At 43.2% G+C, this 17,260-nt stretch overlaps 1 protein-coding gene across 2 annotated transcripts in view; it reads left to right on the top strand.

Annotated features, from left to right (window-relative positions):
• SLC2A12 (solute carrier family 2 member 12) overlaps nt 1-17,260 on the top strand; it is a 59,239-nt gene that overhangs the window by 14,387 nt on the left and 27,592 nt on the right. For both annotated transcript variants that reach the window (XM_082669189.1, XM_082669190.1), the window contains one exon: nt 5,510-6,850. In XM_082669189.1, coding sequence (XP_082525315.1) covers nt 5,510-6,850 — 1,341 coding nt within the window. The remainder of the gene's footprint in view (nt 1-5,509; nt 6,851-17,260) is intronic.

Below are 17,260 nucleotides of genomic sequence, written 5' to 3'. Positions count from 1 at the left end.
CAGAAGTATACCTTCATATATCTGAAACCCTACATTCTGTGCACAGCAGGAGTGCAGAGGGGCTAGGGTGGGACAGCAGAAGGTGGCAGAGCAGGGTAGTCATCATGGGGGAGGTGGCACTTGAAATGACTCTTGAATGATGGGTTGGGATTAAAGGTATTCAGAGGGAAGTAGCAAAGAAAGAGGAGAACACAAATGCAAGGCCATTTGGGGGCCACTGCAAGTTTTTCTCAAGCAAAACATGAAGTAGGAGGTCTTTGAAATGTGTGACGCCTTCACAGTTGGTCAAGTTGTATAATGACCTGGCTGCCTGCTGAAAAAAGACCTGTGTGTGCACGCTGCTTTCCAGTCTGTTGTAGGATTCAGTCCTCTGGCAAGCGTTTGCTGTGTGTCCATTATGTACCTACGCTAGAATAGGCACATGGGGGAGAAAAGAAAGAAGAAAGCGGACAGAAACTCAAATATTGTGAAAAATGGAGTGTTTCATGTGCTTGCCTGTTAAAGTTGTGTTTCTGTCTGAGTCACCGTGAGCAGGAGACAATGCAGCTATTGTGAAAGCGGCTGCAGCCTCTTAGCCAGTGGGGCTTGCCTGTCCTTTGTGCCCTGGATGTGGGTCTCAGTGCTCATTTGCATAAAGCCTCTGAGTTGTGACCACATCTTCAATAGGAACAGTTTTACGTTATTATCTTACTAAGGAATTATCATCGCATCAAAAGGAACACGGCTGGTCTAACAAAGCAGCCGGACCCAGAGGGTAGGCATGACCCAGGAGCCTGTGGGTACCACTTGCAAGTTTCTAGATAGTTTCTACTTCCGTGATGTCCACAAAAGGCTGAGAATTCCCTATGGCATCTTTGGGGGGACACTGGGATGTAAAGAAGGGCTGTCGTGGATCGAGACCATGATCCAAATCGCCAGGAATGCTAAACTTCACCATGAACTTCAAGTGCGGACTGGCTTCAGGGCTGGATGTTTATTGAAAAGGCTCTAATTATGATTCCTCACCCTCCTCTCCCCTGTAGTGCTGGCTGCTTCTCCTCAGTCCACCCAGCTGCCCCAGACTCTGCCATTCGTGTTTAGGCAGACATCCTCTCTAGTTCCTCCCATTCTCTGTCAGACTTCTTGGAAACGTCATCTCTACTTTCTGGCATCCAGAGGATAGCATCCTGCTTCTATCATCATCAACCAAAAAGTAGACACAGAAAAAGAAAAACCCACTCTATGTCTTTCTTCATTTTATTTATATGGTAAAATAGCAGCAGGAAAATTTCCCATGGTGGAAGTCCTAAGGTGTCACACGGTTGAGATCCTGGAAGCGCTAGGGTCTAGCCTTCCACACTGAATTAGAATTCCAAATCCTGAATGGACAGCCTGAGGACTGTAATGGAACCTCAGCAGTAATAAACAGCAGTCGTGAGATGAGTGGGGAAGCTAGTTTGCGTCAGTAGCCCTTAAAGCATATAATGGGAAGATATATCCTTCAAATAAAATTCAGTCAGTAAAGACCATAGCTTAATTCTGTAGCATACAACCTGCGTTGGTATCCTCCCCCCAACCTATGTGAGTATAGGGTCATAGAATGTCCTAGTGCAACTGTATAAGCTTTTGAAGGCAAATTGCCTAGATAGATAGATAATACTGTGATATATAATTTTTAAAAACTTGTAATTTTGTAAAGAGAATTTTTTATTCATATGGAGACAATTTTATTATATCTCTAAAGAATTATACTCAGTGCTAGCTGCTGGGTCTCAAGAGGGTCTGATCCTGACAAACCAGGATGGTTTCCAGACCCTTTGCACACATCCCAGTCTGTCAGTGTCCTATGAACCCTGGATAAAAGAACTAGGCATATGAAGTTAAGTCCAGAAAGCAGAAGAAAAAGCTGGGTCTCTCTTCTGTCAGGGGATATTTCCCCAAGACCACAAGAAGCTGGCTTTGGGACTTGCACCCCTCCCCCCCCATCCCCTTTCCTCCTTAACCCACGGCCTCGACTCTCTCCAAAGTAGGATAATAGAGGGCTTCCCTCGTGGCGCAGTGGTTAAGAATCCACCTGCCAATGCAGGGGACACGGGTTCGAGCCCTGGTCTGGGAAGATCCCACATGCTACGGAGCAACTAAGCCCGTGTGCCACAACTACTGAGCCTGCTCTCTAGAGCCCACGAGCCACAACTACTGAGCCCATGTGCCTAGAATCCGTGCTCCACAACAAGAGAAGCCACCGCAATGGGAAGCCCGCGCATCGCAACGAAGAATAGCCCCGGATCACTGCAACTAGAGAAAGCCCGCGAGCAGCAACAAAGACCCAACATAGCCAAAAATAAATAAATAAATAAATTTATTTTAAAAAAGTAAAAATAAAAATAAAGTAAGATAATAGAGCATCAAAGGAAGGAACTCTTGTATCTCAAGTGGTCTTTCTTTTTCTAGGGAGGCACTATTTCCCATCCAACAAAACGGGGAAACTAAGGAAGGCTAAGGAGAAGGACAAGGTGGCAAAGACTGTCTTCTGCTACTCACACAGCTCTCACATCTCTTCCCCCGTGTCCTTGACTCAGTACCCCATGCCACGCTCTGTCCCTCTAAATCTGCTTCTGGGGTGCCTCACTCAACCTGCCTCTCAAGTGCCCCATTCTCCAGAGCCGCTTATTTCTCCAACCTGAATATTGGAGACCAACCACCAGAGCACACACCCTAATCAGCACATCAAACTTAGGTGTAAAGAACGATGACAAGAAGAGATACGGAGCAATGTGATATTCTTATCCAAATGTGAGAATCTGACTCAGATCACCTGTGGTAGAAGAATTTGTTGTTGAGGATTTTAAGATCAAGTGAGAAAAAAGAATATGTGGAAATTGAGAGCATGAAAGTACTTCAAAGTCATTTTGCATGTGAAAATTAAAAGAGTACATAAGAAATACTAGAAAATAGAGATATCACTAGAATGTTAAGTTTCTTGGGGAGCGAGAACCACATCTGTTTTGTTTCATTGTGATACATATATAGAGAGATATCTGTACATATATATAGATATCTCCCAGTACCTAGGAAGATGCCTGCTGTGTAATGATGTTAAATATTTGTTTTCTGATTAGTTGGTTAAATTGCTGATGTAGTTTCAATTTAATGGTTTGTATTTGCAATGCTCATACATCAACTTTATTTTATTGTGAATTATTGCATTTTTATTTGCTCCTCCATCTAAATATTTGATGCTTTTTAAATTTTATTTTTGAAGTCTCCCATTTTCCACATGCCATCAGGATCCCAGAGATGTAAAATACCTTTGGATACTTGTGGTGAGAGGCGATGTCAGATCACCTTTATCTGACCTGCTCCTTTCACCAAAGCTAAACGGCATTTTTTTTTTTTTTTTTTTTTTTTTTTTGCGATATGCGGGCCTCTCACTGTTGTGGCCTCTCCCGTTGCGGAGCACAGGCTCTGGACGCGCAGACTCAGCGGCCATGGCTCACGGGCCCAGCCGCTCTGCGGCATGTGGGATCTTCCCGGACCGGGGCACGAACCCGCGTCCCCTGCATCGGCAGGCGGACTCTCAACCACTGCGCCACCAGGGAAGCCCTAAATGGCATTTTTAAATCACACCTCCTACTCCAGCAATGGCATAGTTGAACAGCCTTAGCTCAGCCTGTGATAATTTTGTGTCCAAGCACACGTTTCTAGTCCATTTCACACACATCTCATTCTGCTGCTTCTCCATCGCCTTTGCTTTCGCCTCCCCTTCTAAATGTTGGCATTCCCTAGGTCCTCGTCCTCGTCTTCCTCCTCTTGTTCCTCTATTCTGTCTCCCTAAGTGATCTCTCCCATCCCTGTGGCTGTAAATACCAAATACACACTGCTGGATCCCAAGTACATCTCTCCAGCCTTGACTTACCTCTTCAGTTCCAAATCCGTATTCTCAATCCACTACCTGATATTTTAATCGGAACACCTTACAGGTAAAACAAGTAAACCGTTTTAGTAAATCTAATATGGAACTTCTGATTTCCCCTTCTCCTTTCACCTCCGCCCATAGCCAGGTCCCTTCTGCTTCTTCCCTAGGTCCACCTGTGGCCCATATAGTACATAAGCCTGCATACTGGGTACTGAATATTGTAAAACTACCCAACACACTGCTCAAACCAGGGGGCCATCTTGGGTTCTGACCCACTTCCTTACCCTCCAACACCAATTCACGAGCAAGCGTCATCGTTTTTACCTCCAAATTAACTCTTGAATCTGTCTGCTTGTCATCAGTTCCACTCCTCACACCCAAATGCAAGCTGGCACCGTCTCTTGTCAAGACTAAGGCGACAAACTACCCCCTGCTACCGGTCTTGCCTTTTGACAACTAGTCTCCACACAGCAGCAAGAAGCTCAGAGTGTCTTCCCTCTTACTGGTCAGTGGGCATGGACCCCACTGTATTGGGAATACAATAAGAAGTTGTCACTGGGACCTGCTAGGCCTTGCATGAAGTGTTCCCTCTCTACCCACCCACTTTCACTGATGCCCCCTCCCAGCTCCCTCCCCAAGCTCATGCTGTGTCCCCGTACATGACATGACGTCCTGGCATCTCATAGCTCCTAAAACAGGACGAGCGATTTTCTGTGCTCCGGCCTTGGAAACTAGTGCTTCCTGGACCTGTGATCCTCTTCTCTAAGCCTTTGTCTTTTTGTTTTGTATCCTTTCTGTTATGACAAGTTACAGACATGTAACAAACACTTATGCACCTACCACTGAAAATTAATGACTTTTAACGTTTCACCATTTTCCCTCAGATGTTAATCCTACAAGAATGGAACAATATAAAGCCCCTTTTGTTCTTCTTCCCCCTGTCCCATGCCCGTTCCTCCCTCCTCAGAGTGAGTGATGGATGCTGTCGGGTCCTTTCCCTGCACCTACTTCCGCCTCCTTCTTTCTGACCCAGCTCTGAATTCATGGAGGCGCTCACATCCTGGCCTCCCCCAGCACCTTCATGTGTTTCAGCAAAAGCCAGCAGTGGCCCGTTTGCGGCCGAGGAGACTGGAGGGCAGGTTTCCTGGAGGCTGTGCTTCATTTTGCCGAGGTTCCACGCTGGGAAGACTGGGGCCCTTCCGGAGGCTGCTTCACTCTCTGTCCTGCCCTCAAGGGTTTGCCTTAGACAGTGGGACCCGAGGAGCCACGCTCTCTGAATTTCTCTTCCAACACCAAGGCAGGAATGAAACCATGTTCTTGTTTGTTCAGTCCTCATCATCTGTCATCTGCTTATCTCGCATATCTGTCTGCTCAAAACGAAAACCAACATCACATCACAAATGGAAGAAATAACTTTCTAAATGTCTCCACCCCTCTCCTCCCCAAAAATGAAAGAAAAAGGATTTTTCCTTCTTTAATCATGTTTTGGTTAGTGTACTATTTGACTATGATTATATGTGTTTATACTCAGTGCTATGAAAAACGTACTTAGACAAGCTTAAGTCTCCATCAGACACAATTCAGAACTGACCTGTTTCTTCTCTCTGCTCATAGGTTGCGGTATGTTTACTCTCCTGTCATCTGTCACGGCTGCTGTCAGTGGCTTCCTGGTGGGGTATGAACTTGGGCTCATCTCTGGGGCTCTTCTGCAGATAAGAACCTTGTTAGCCCTGACCTGCCACGAGCAGGAAATGGTTGTGAGCTCCCTCCTCATCGGGGCCCTACTGGCCTCTCTCATCGGAGGGGTCCTGATTGACAGGTGCGGAAGAAGGGCTGCCATCATCCTTTCATCCTGCCTCCTTGGACTTGGGAGCCTGGTCTTGATCATCAGTTTATCTTATGCGGCTCTCATAGCGGGACGCATTGCTATTGGGGTTTCCATTTCACTCTCTTCCATCGCCACGTGTGTCTACATCGCAGAAATTGCTCCCCAACACAAGAGAGGCCTTCTTGTGTCGCTGAACGAGCTGATGATCGTCATTGGCATCCTTTTTGCCTACATTTCAAACTACGCGTTTGCCAATGTTTCCCACGGCTGGAAATACATGTTCGGCCTTGTTATTCCCTTGGGAGTTTTGCAGGCGATTGCGATGTACTTTCTTCCTCCAAGTCCTCGGTTTCTGGTGATGAAGGGACACGAGGAAGCTGCTAGCAAGGTTCTCGGAAAGCTGAGAGCCATCTCCGATACAACGGAGGAACTCACTGTGATCAAATCTTCCCTGAAAGATGAATATCAGTACAGTTTTGGGGATCTGTTTCGTTCAAAGGACAACATGAGGACCCGAATCATGATAGGCTTAACATTGGTATTTTTTGTACAAATCACTGGTCAGCCAAACATATTATTCTATGCATCCACTGTTTTGAAGTCTGTCGGCTTCCAAAGCAACGAGGCAGCCAGCCTTGCCTCCACAGGAGTTGGGGTTGTCAAGGTCCTCAGCACCATCCCGGCCACCCTGCTTGTAGACCATGTCGGGAGCAAAACCCTCCTCTGTGTCGGCTCCTCTGTGATGGCAGCTTCGTTGGTAACCATGGGCATCGTGAATCTCAACATCCATATGAACTTTACCAATATCTGCAGAAACCATAGTCCTATCAACCAGTCTTTGGATGAGTCTGTGCTCTATGGACCAGGGAACCTGTCAGCCAGCAATGACACTCTTAGAGAATCCTTTAAAAGGATGGCTTCCCGCAGCAGAAACTCACTAAGGCCCACGAGAAATGACCTGGATAAGAGAGGAGAAACGACCTTGGCATCCTTATCGAATGCTGGACTAAGCCAAACTGAGTACCAGGTCATCACAGACCCTGCGGACGTCCCAGCTTTTTTGAAATGGCTGTCCTTGGCCAGCTTGCTTGTTTATGTTGCTGCATTTTCAATTGGTCTAGGACCAAGTAAGTATTTCATTTTTCATTCCTTCCCTCTCTCCCCTTATGAATGTTATATATTATCGTTGACCCATCAGAGCATCTTACTGCTATAGTACCTTATACATGGAACTACTAGAAGGAAGATGGGGATGATACTGGCCACCTGATGTTTCTGCTAATGAGGAAAGTATGGCTGGCTTATATCTGCCTTGTGAAATGCACAGGGCTAGTATTCAACCAAGGATTAGTTTCCCATTATCTGTCACATGAGGATACTTTAATATCAGTTGATTAGGAATGAATCACACCTTGAAAAATATTTGTTGCTCAAGAGAATATATTGTTTTATGAAAACAAAGTTGACTGGGACGTTGTCTTCTATATCATTCTCTACTTTCTTCATAGGTGCAAGGAAAAAAAATTGTGTTTAGATTTTCTTAAAGACACAATAGTAGATGCATTCCAGTAATAAAGAAGAAGCAGGGAATTAAGAAGGAATTATTATGGGAAGGATAATGCATTATTGAAGTATATTTGATCGCTAGAGTAACCTCCTGGGGCGCTTTATTCTGTCTATGAAACAAGAGAATGGGAGTCAATGCATTCCCATTGAACATAGTACAAACAATCTACAGGGAGGTAGCTACGAGGTTGTTTTATTTGACATAGTCAGTCTATTGCAGTGACAAAGTTTAATCACTTCTCTTGAGCAAACTCGAGTTTGCTAGAATAGGTTGTTTGTTGCAGTTCTTTCATCTTTTAGCCTCACATCCAAAGTCTAAACCTCTCTGTAGGGAAGTTGTGAAGGCTCTTTTTTACGCCTCACTAGAAAATGATGCGCTTAAAAATCAAGGGTAGTCTCTCTCTACCACCCTCAACTCCTACCTGTCACCTCTCCCTCCCACTCTCATTCCTCTCCATCTCTCTCCCTTTCTTCCTCCTTCCTTTCCTCTCCTACAGAGTTGATATTGAAACTTTTGTTTACAATGATCAAGGAGCAGACAAATTTGCTCCCATAAAGGGAAATGCTGGAGGTTCAAGAATAATGAGAAGACATAGGCTGTGTTGAGGGAGAAGGAATCTCATGAACACGTGCAGGTTTCTGGTGCCAGACGCTGGACAGTGTTTCTGGAGAGGGCTTGTCCTAGTGATCCACTCTTAACTCTTCATTCAAATGATATGTACCCAGTGACTAATTGTTTTAATAGCCAGGAACTATGCTCAATATTAGGGAAACAGTAATGAACAAGGCAGATACTGTTCCTGTTTTCAAGGAGATTTTGGTTGAATGGATTGAGCTACGCTCCCTGTGTCTAATTCTTTCTGGTCAGCAACCAGCAGGTTTGACCTGCTTAATCTCAGTTAATTAATAACTGGACTTGCACATGGCCGATACGGCCTCTCCTTCAACTCTGCTTCCTCATCTTTTAGTTTCTACTCCTACGTCTATGTGAGATCAGTCTCTAGATACTGATTCATTCAAATTCCATAGAGGGAATCTGATGTACACTGCTTTTTGCTGTGCCAGGTCATAAGGGATTGTTTTAGTCTAAGCAGCTATGGCTAGACTGGACTACCTGATCTAAAGCACTGATGTCCAGAAGATGGCCCTTCCTTTCGCACTATGAGTAGACAGATTTCCCCATAAGGGGTTGTGCATGGGCAGATAGAGGAAATGCTACAATACCATCAACCTCTGCTCTCTCTGACCCATTCCTGGACCCTGACCCTGCTTCTTAAGACTGAAAATGATAAACATCATTAATGAATAGTTTCCTGGAAACAGGCTTCTACCATTCTTTCAAGATTCAATTATCTTGGGTGTGCACCTGTGAGACACTTGTTTTAATCAGTTTGGGTTGCCATGGCTTAGAGAACAAACAGTTATTTCTCACAGTCTGGAGGCTGGAAAGTTCAAGATCAAGGTGCTAGGAGATTCAGCTCTTGGTAGGGCTCTCCTCCTGGTTTGTAGAGGCAGACTTTTTGCTGTATGGGACAGAGAGAGAGAGAGAGAGAGAGAGAGAGAGAGGAGAAAAGTGACTAGATCTTTTGTGTCTCTTCTCATAAGGGCACTAATTCCACCATGGAGGCTTCACCCTCATGACCTAATTACTTCCCAAAGGCCCCATCTCTAAATGTCATCACATTGGGTATTAGGGTTTCAACATATGAATTTTGGGGAGCCATAACATGCAGCAATAACAATACTTATGTGGCCATTCTGATACATAAAGTTAATGAAATTTGAGTAAGCACCTTTTAAAAATTGTTATTTTCAGAAACTCTTTAAAGTCTATTAGAAGAGCAAGATATGAGTGCTACCTTGTACCAAGGAATCAACTTAACCTTGTCTGTGAACCTTTCTATATCAATAAGATTTGCTTACTTGATAAACTTCAGGTGGTATTTATTGTTCCATTGATTCCCTTTGCTGACATCTTTTTTTCCCCTATATATTCATCATAAAACTAAAAATATTTCTTTTTTGCATCAGTTTTCTTGATCCAATCTTTTGAAATATCACAGATCAATTAAGAAAAGGATGTCCTATTTGTTTTCATTCAGAGGATCTCCCAGGTTGGCAGAGGTTATGACATGACACACATTATAATAAGAGAGACATTGATCTTAAACTTCCAGAGCCAACCTATTCATGGTAAGAGTCCTCCCGAGCTCATGATACTCTTCTTCTCTTTAATTTTTGGGTCACATTGAAAAGTACAGTAAATCCTCAGTCACTCACATACCATTTGATACTTTATTGTATTAGAGCAAGAGTTCCCCTTTTCAGGAAGCTCAATCTGATTTTGGACAAAATTATTGGAGGCTATTTGTTATTTACCTTCTAGAATTCCTTAAATAGTATTCTATACTACTTTTTAAAAATACACAATTTAAGCTTTAGATTTAGCTAATATTTATTGGCACCTATTATGTCAAACACTGCTCTAGGAAGTTTTTACATATTTTGGAGTACTTCATTTTACCTTCACAACAAGCCTGGGAAGAAAAGTATTCACCAAATTTTATAAATGACGACACTGAATCTCAGAGAAGTTAAGTGACTTGCTCTCATGAAAACATCTCTTGTCTTCTGAAATGGCCAAGACAAGAATAGGCAGAACTGTGTTGGTCTTGGTAGTAACTGTTAATTGTCAGTTCAGTCCTCTCCTTGAAGATATATTAGAAAAAAGAATGAATGAAAATAGTGTATTATTGTCCATCACATGAGGCTATTAATGGGCCACTGCATTTTATGCAGGATAGAGACAGTCTCTCTTTTTCTGAAGCTCTGCTAGCTAAGCGAGCATGAACAGTTTTTATAAGGCTGAGCTACAGGATAAAAGAGAAGGAAAATAATGATGAGAATGCAGAAGTTTTTGATGTGCATTTACTTGAATAACTAAACTTGATTGAGATAATGTTTAGTGTGTATATTGGTTGGAATTCAAGCTCAGCTATAATAAAGGCCAAAATAACAGTGGCTTAAACAAGATAGCAGTTTCTTTCTTTCTGTTAACAGAGCTGGGTAGTTCTGGGTACTGTGGAGGCTTCCAGCCCAGGCACTAGAAGCCTATAGATAATGTCCCCAGACGCCATGGTTTAATATTGGTTCCCAGTCTATCGTGATGCCTATTTAGAGATATTAAGATGAAGTTTAAAATTTCATCACCCGGGCTTCCCTGGTGGCTCAGTGGTTGAGAGTCCGCCTGCCGATGCAGGGGACGCGGGTTCGTGCCCCGGTCCGGGAAGATCCCACATGCCGCGGAGCGGCTGGGCCCGTGAGCCATGGCTGCTGAGCCTGCGCGTCCGGAGCCTGTGCTCCGCAACGGGAGAGGCCACGACAGTGAGAGGCCCGCGTACAGAAAAAAAAAAAATTCCATCACCCTTTTCTGATAGCTAATGATCCCTTGAGAATAAGTGAAATGCACAAAGTACAGTCAATTAAAGGGAGGCTAGGTATTGAAAGGCCTGGATGAGAAGACAGTGTGAGCAGTCCTAGCAGAAAAGCAGAACTGCTGTGAGTGATATGAGATAAGGAATTCTCTACAGGGATTAGACATTGCATAACTGTGAGAGCTGCTGAGCAAGCAAAGGTCTGGTAGGGGACGGTTAGAGGCAAAGGAGAAAGTCACTAATCAGGGCCGCCAAGAAAAGCCGGTGGAGTCTGTGAAGCCTGTGGCTTCTGCATCTGGTTGCAGCCTGAAGTCTCTGCAGGTCAGCAGGGCAGGTGGGAGGAAAAGCTGGATGCAGAGCAGGGGGCAGCAAAGACAAGGGACCCTGCTAGGGCAAACTGGAATCCATAAGAAGAACCTGGAACCCACATCTGTCTCCCATGTCAACTCTGATGACGCAGGCCACCTGCAGAAAAACTGATGTCCTTCTCCACAGAGTCCTGCCCATGTGCCTGGCCTGGTACTTGGAGAAGTTGGAGGAGGGGATCTGGGTGCACTGGCTGCTCCCCATGCCAACAAGGAGAACCAGCAGATCACAACAATGTGTACAGTCTGCACTGATGTCCAGGGCACCAACCCCCCAAGCACAGGGCTGAGTGTCACTTTAGCCTTCCAAGTCTCAGGCAAACTTCTCTTCTGGGCAACCCTTACCCAGAACTACACAGAGAAGGAAATGTAGTTCCAGCTTAGCTAAACTGACACAGTACAAAATGGCCAGAGTGATAAACTTGACTAAGAGAATAGATGAGAATCTGGAAAGAAATATTTCAGAAGGTCAAAGCCTCTGTATTCTGTCTTCAGTTTCTGTGATAGACATTGATTTCTTTTCATTAAAATATTACTTGTTAAACCATATGACTAGCTTCCATTCCATCTAGTTCTAAAGAAGCCATGAGGTCATTTCATTACTGTCTCTTGGCTTTTGTTTCTTTAGCTGTAAAACCAAAAGACACTCTTTTGCTAATGCATGATAAAAGCTTTCATATTTATTTTCTCAGGAATGTTAACTGTCTCCCTTGAGCTGACCACTGTCACGTATCTCCAGTTCCGTTGCCTCACGTGACTTCTTGTTCCCTTTTTCCCAACGGTTGCTGAACTTTTCCATTTTGATGCTTCACCGTCAGCTGAACACAAAGAAGCTGAGGCTGAATTCTTATTCCCCTCATGTCAAGGGGACTTGTCTTTCTCTTCCATGGGGTAGTCACTCTGCCAGTCACTCAGGTCTGACGCTCTGGGCCCGTTTCCCAATCTAGTCAATGACCAGATAAAGGCTCTTGGATTTTCCCTCACAAAGGGTTCCTGTGTTCATTTTTCCTTCCCACTTCTGCCATCCTAGTCTACCCCTTTCAGTCTCATCCCTAGATTACTGAGAGACCCTTCCTGTGGCTCTTTCCCCTTCTAGGCCTTTCCCACACCCAACCATCCTCCATACCAAGTATTCCCTAAGTAATCATGTTCCCCATGTCACCACAGCTCTCAAATCTTCCACGGCTTCCCACTTTCTTCCATATCAGAAGAACCAAATGCCTTTCAAGATGAAAAGATTAGAAATGACCTAGTCCTACATTTTCCTTTTAGAGAAAAGAAACAAGAAACTCTCAGAGATTGAGATCACACAGATTTAGGACTAGAACTCTGGACATCTGAAGCCGAATTCCATGCTCTTTCTATGACTATATCACTCATCCTGGAGGGAAAAGATGTGTGATTTTCAAGGTTCTCCATCATCCCACCCAACTCCATCAGAGTGTCTGCACAACTCCAAGGGGCACCATTTACATCGTAGTCTGTGGAGTTTTCTTTCAGGGCTACCATTCATATAGAAACACATATAGATTCCACATGGGATATAAGGAGAATGATGCCCCATGGCGTTGTGACATGAGGCAATGCTTTGCCTCTCTGGGCATTTTTATTTCCCATTGCTCCCCACCCAGGTCAAGAGACAGAAAGCATCTGTTGTGGCCTCTTTTCCTTCCCCCCTACTCTACCCAAGTCCCTCCTATCTTGAAAGCTCAGTGAAAGTCTTATCTCTTTTATGAATTCACTCCATTTCTTCAAGGTCTTTATTTGTATGAACTACTAGTTATTTCTAGTGTAGATTAGTTCAGTTCTGGGCTACAAAGAGCCTGAATTTAAAATCACAAAACCTAGGCTCTAATCTCAGTTCTTCTGCCTACTGGTTATATGTTTTTAACTCATTTAATTTCTCTGAAGCGCTCTCTAAATCCATGAATTGGGCATAATAATACCTGTCTTATCTCACAGAGTATAGGTGAGCATCAAGGGAACTAATGCATGCGCAAGTGTTTTGGATGTTACAGTGTGTGATGTAAATGGAAGTTACCACATGATAATACAACTTAGTCCTTAATGATATAGTGTACTGCTTTTGTATGCTTGTTTGGTTTATTAACCAGAATGTGGTTACTGGATTGTAAGCTCTTTGAGGGAAGACACGACATCTCACATTTTTTCCTTCTGTCCCTTTAAGTCAGCACTGTATATATCTGTTTGAAAACCATGCAGGGGTACATTTATGTTTCTAAGGAGGAGAGGGAAAGAAGAACTTTAAAACTAAGGTGAATATACAGGAAAAATCTTGAAGTGTGCTTCTTTATCTGTGTCAAGCTATCTAGTGGGTAGGCTAAGTACCAGGAAAGCTGGGAACACTAGGTTGCCACAGAAGCGCCTGTTCCTCCTGAAACCATCATGTTTTTGCAAAACAATCCATCACTTTGAAACCACACACCTCAGTTTGAGACTCGAACCCACAATCTTCTAATCTCACTCCTTCAGGTGGGACTCGAATCCAGCTGCACTTCAGTTGGGACTTGAACCCAAAATTTCTGGCTTAGGCGGGGACTCAAACCCACAATCTCCCAGCTGAAACCACACACCTGGTCATAGGATTTAATGGACCTCAGGTTCTTTACGTCTCAGCACAGAAGGAATTCAGTGAGAGGCGAAGTGATAGGCAAGTCGATTTATTAATATAGGACGCTTGTGAAGGATACAAGAGGGCAGGCAAGAGGACTCTGCCCTGAAAGTTAAGTGGGAAAGCAGGTTTATTTAGGGAGATACACACTCCACAGACAGAGCATGGACCATCTCAGAGGGCGAGAGGCCCCGAAATATGGGGTCGTTAGTTTTTATGAGCTGGGTAATTTCATAGGCTGACAAGTGGGAGGATTATTACAACTATTTTGGGGAAGAGACAGAGATTTCCAGGAATTGGGCCACGGCCCACTTTCTGGCCTTTAATGGTTGGCTTTGGAACTGTCGTGGTGCCTGTGTGTATGTCATTTAGCATAGCTAGTGTCTCATAATGAGCTTATAATGAGGCTCAAGGTCCTCTGGAAGTCAAATCTTCCACCATCTTGTACATAATCTGTTCTAACCAGTTTTTGTCATATCCTCAACAGCTATGTCATTCTTTTAAAGGTTGTGCCTTGCCGCCTTCCCTCCTGTCTCAACGGTGGTGTGAGTTTTAAAAATCTCTTTCTGTTTTTGCCTCTGAGAAAAGATGCAGGAGAGTTAGCAGTGCTCAGAAATAAGTAGTTGGAGGGCATTTCTTTGTCAGGTCATAAAGAGTTATTTGGGACTTTCACTAATTCCTACTTTTAGACACAGAGTATCTAAAAGTAGTCCCAGATTTTTTTTGGACACCTTTGCTTTTTGCTTTCACATGGAGAAGAGAGTCTTTTTGAGTGTTTCTTAGAACAAAAGCAATGCTAATGAGATGGAGAATCTCAGTCTGAAGGAGGTTTGGGTTTGGGAAAGGGAAATAACCCTTCATCTCACGGTTTCTTCAACTTGTAATTGCTGTTCCAAGCACTGATCCGGATAGTCACGCCTGAGGGTAGAAGGCAAGCAGTCGGAGACAGAATCCCAAACATTCCCTCTAAGGAAAACAAGCAGTTAATTCACGTGGGTGGCTTGAGACTGTCAATTCTCTTAGGGTTTTTAGAAGAGATCTGAATAATTGTCCTTTATTTTTCTTGCTAAGAGTTAGCCATTTCTGTTTATATTCATGCTGCAGTTCATTTTTTCTTTTCTAAAGAAAACATACCATAAGAATTCCAATTCAGTCACCAAAATTGTATTCTAGAGCATTGGCACGAACCAGTTGGAATTTAAAGAAGATTTTTATTAAGAGCAAATTTTCATACCAGATCGTGAACGCATTATAAACTTATTAACCTGATGCGATTATTGCTCAGGTATTTCATTTAGAGAGTTTATTACTTGTAATAGAAGCAAATCCTTTGTGTAAATAAGGGCATAAAGGGAAAAGTACTTGCTGTTCCAAAGCAAAATCAAAGCAAGATTAAATCATCTTTATTAAATCTTTTAAAATATGTGTTGGCTTAGAACAACATTCCTTCATTGTATTAGATCACAACATAGTTTCTCTTGTCAAAAAGTATTTCTATTTTTAGGTTAAAGTGTATGCCCTACATCATTTTACTTTCTGGTCATCTGTTTCCCTGATTTTAGCATAAATAGGGGTACCCTGGAATCTAGAATTCAGGAGGGGGCATAAATTTGGTACCAAGTAATCTCATATATTTTATTTTATACATTTAAAATATTATTCTATGAAGGAATCTGTAGGCTTCACTAGCCGGCTGAAGGGTTTCATAGCCCGAGGTTAAGAATCTCTGCCCTCCATTTCTCTGTAACTAATACCAAAACTCTTCCATCAAATAAAAATCACAATATATACCCCACTGCTTTTATTGGAGATTTTTATGAAACATTCCGTTTTCCACGCTTCATCTCTCACTTTAAAATATGTTCGAAATCTTAACTTGACTTTCCAGTCTTTCTGGGGTGGTCCTGATCATTTTAGCTCCTTCTAATAACTGAACACTTTATTATTGTGGTTCAAGCTTCAGGGTAGAACCAAAAAGTCCTGATATTATGAGGACATAGAGCCACATAATGATTTCTCTTCTTCTTGGGCTTCAAAAGTAAAGCAGAGATGAGCCCAAGCCCAAGCCCAAGGCGTAAAGTTATTATTTCATGAGTTCATCTGAGGTAATACTTGTGTAGCTGCCCTCCTTAGAACAGTCTCTGTAACTCAGAAAAATGTGTGTGACTGTTCTTTTCACAACAATTATTAGGGCTTTTATAAAACGGAATGAAATTGGGCCATTTGTAGAGACGTGGATGGACCTAGAGACTGTCATACAGAGTGAAGTAAGTCAGAAAGAGAAAAACAAATATGTATATTAACGCATATATGTGGAATCTAGAAAAATGGTACAGATGAATCGGTTTGCAAGGCAGAAATTGAGACACAGATGTAGAGAACAAACGTATGGACACCAAGGGGGGAAAGCAGGGGAGTGGGGTGGTGGAGGGATGAATTGGGAGATTGGGATTGACATGTATACACTAATATGTATAAAATAGATAAGAACCTGCTGTATAAAAAATAAATAATAAAAATAAATAAATTAATTAAAAAGAACAATTATTAGGGCTTTTTTTAAATCCAAAAATTCCTATGTCCATAAATTAATTAAACTCCTCTTCCATCTCATGACTAATATCTTTTCATTAGAGCAGATGGGAGGAATTTGTCCAAGGTCACATATTAAGTTCTGTAATGAGGCTATGACTGTCATCCTTTAACTGCCTTTGTATTCACAAGTTCAAGCGGAACTTTACACTGAAGACTGAATGACAGGTGACAGCAAATCACCTCCCCCAATCTCTTCTACCAAATAGGCAGGAGTTCCATCAAGAAAGCATCTTAGAGTGATTACGAAGAGAGGAGAGAGGGAGAGAGTGGTAGGGATTCATCTGCTCACTTACTTGTCCAGCACGTGTGGATTGCTCACCACAACCCACTGGGCATGGTACCCATTGCTGGTGATTTAGGGATGGATGAGTGAGAGCCACACCTCACCCCAATGGAGCTAGTGGTGGGGACAGGCAATAAGCCAGAAAATGAATACATGTATAATACAACTTCAGGAGGAGAGAAGTGTCAACATTTAGGTGGAGGTAAGAGTGATGAAGAAAAATCAAGAAGGATCAGGGATAACATCAAGTGGCCTTAAGGGAGACATGAGCTTGGAGGTTTAGGAGAAGAGCAGAAAGCCTGTGGAGGCTATACAACAGTGTGTGAATTCAGACTACGCTTTGGCATTAGGCTGCCTGACCTTGAATCACAGCTCTACAGTGTAGGACTCCAGGCAGGTGAATCCATCTCCCTAGGCTTCAGCTTCCTGATCCACCTCACAGTGTAACTGTGGGGTTGAACAAAGCCATTTGTATGACGTGTACCTAGTGTAGTGCCTGGTGTGTGGCATGGACTCAATACACTTAGTCATTAGTGCTATTTTAAAATATCTGGCCGTAGTCTAGACAAGAGATGTATAGTTTTGGTAAGGCCAGCACTGACCCCAGCAGTCATTTTGCTTAAGGCACATCAGGAGACACAGCAGATGCTCCATAGCCACAT

This window comes from Grampus griseus, assembly GCF_964374135.1.
Source record: "Grampus griseus genome assembly, chromosome: 13".
Classification (NCBI taxonomy): Eukaryota; Metazoa; Chordata; class Mammalia; order Artiodactyla; family Delphinidae; genus Grampus; species Grampus griseus.
This window is presented reverse-complemented; position numbering and strand designations above follow the sequence as displayed.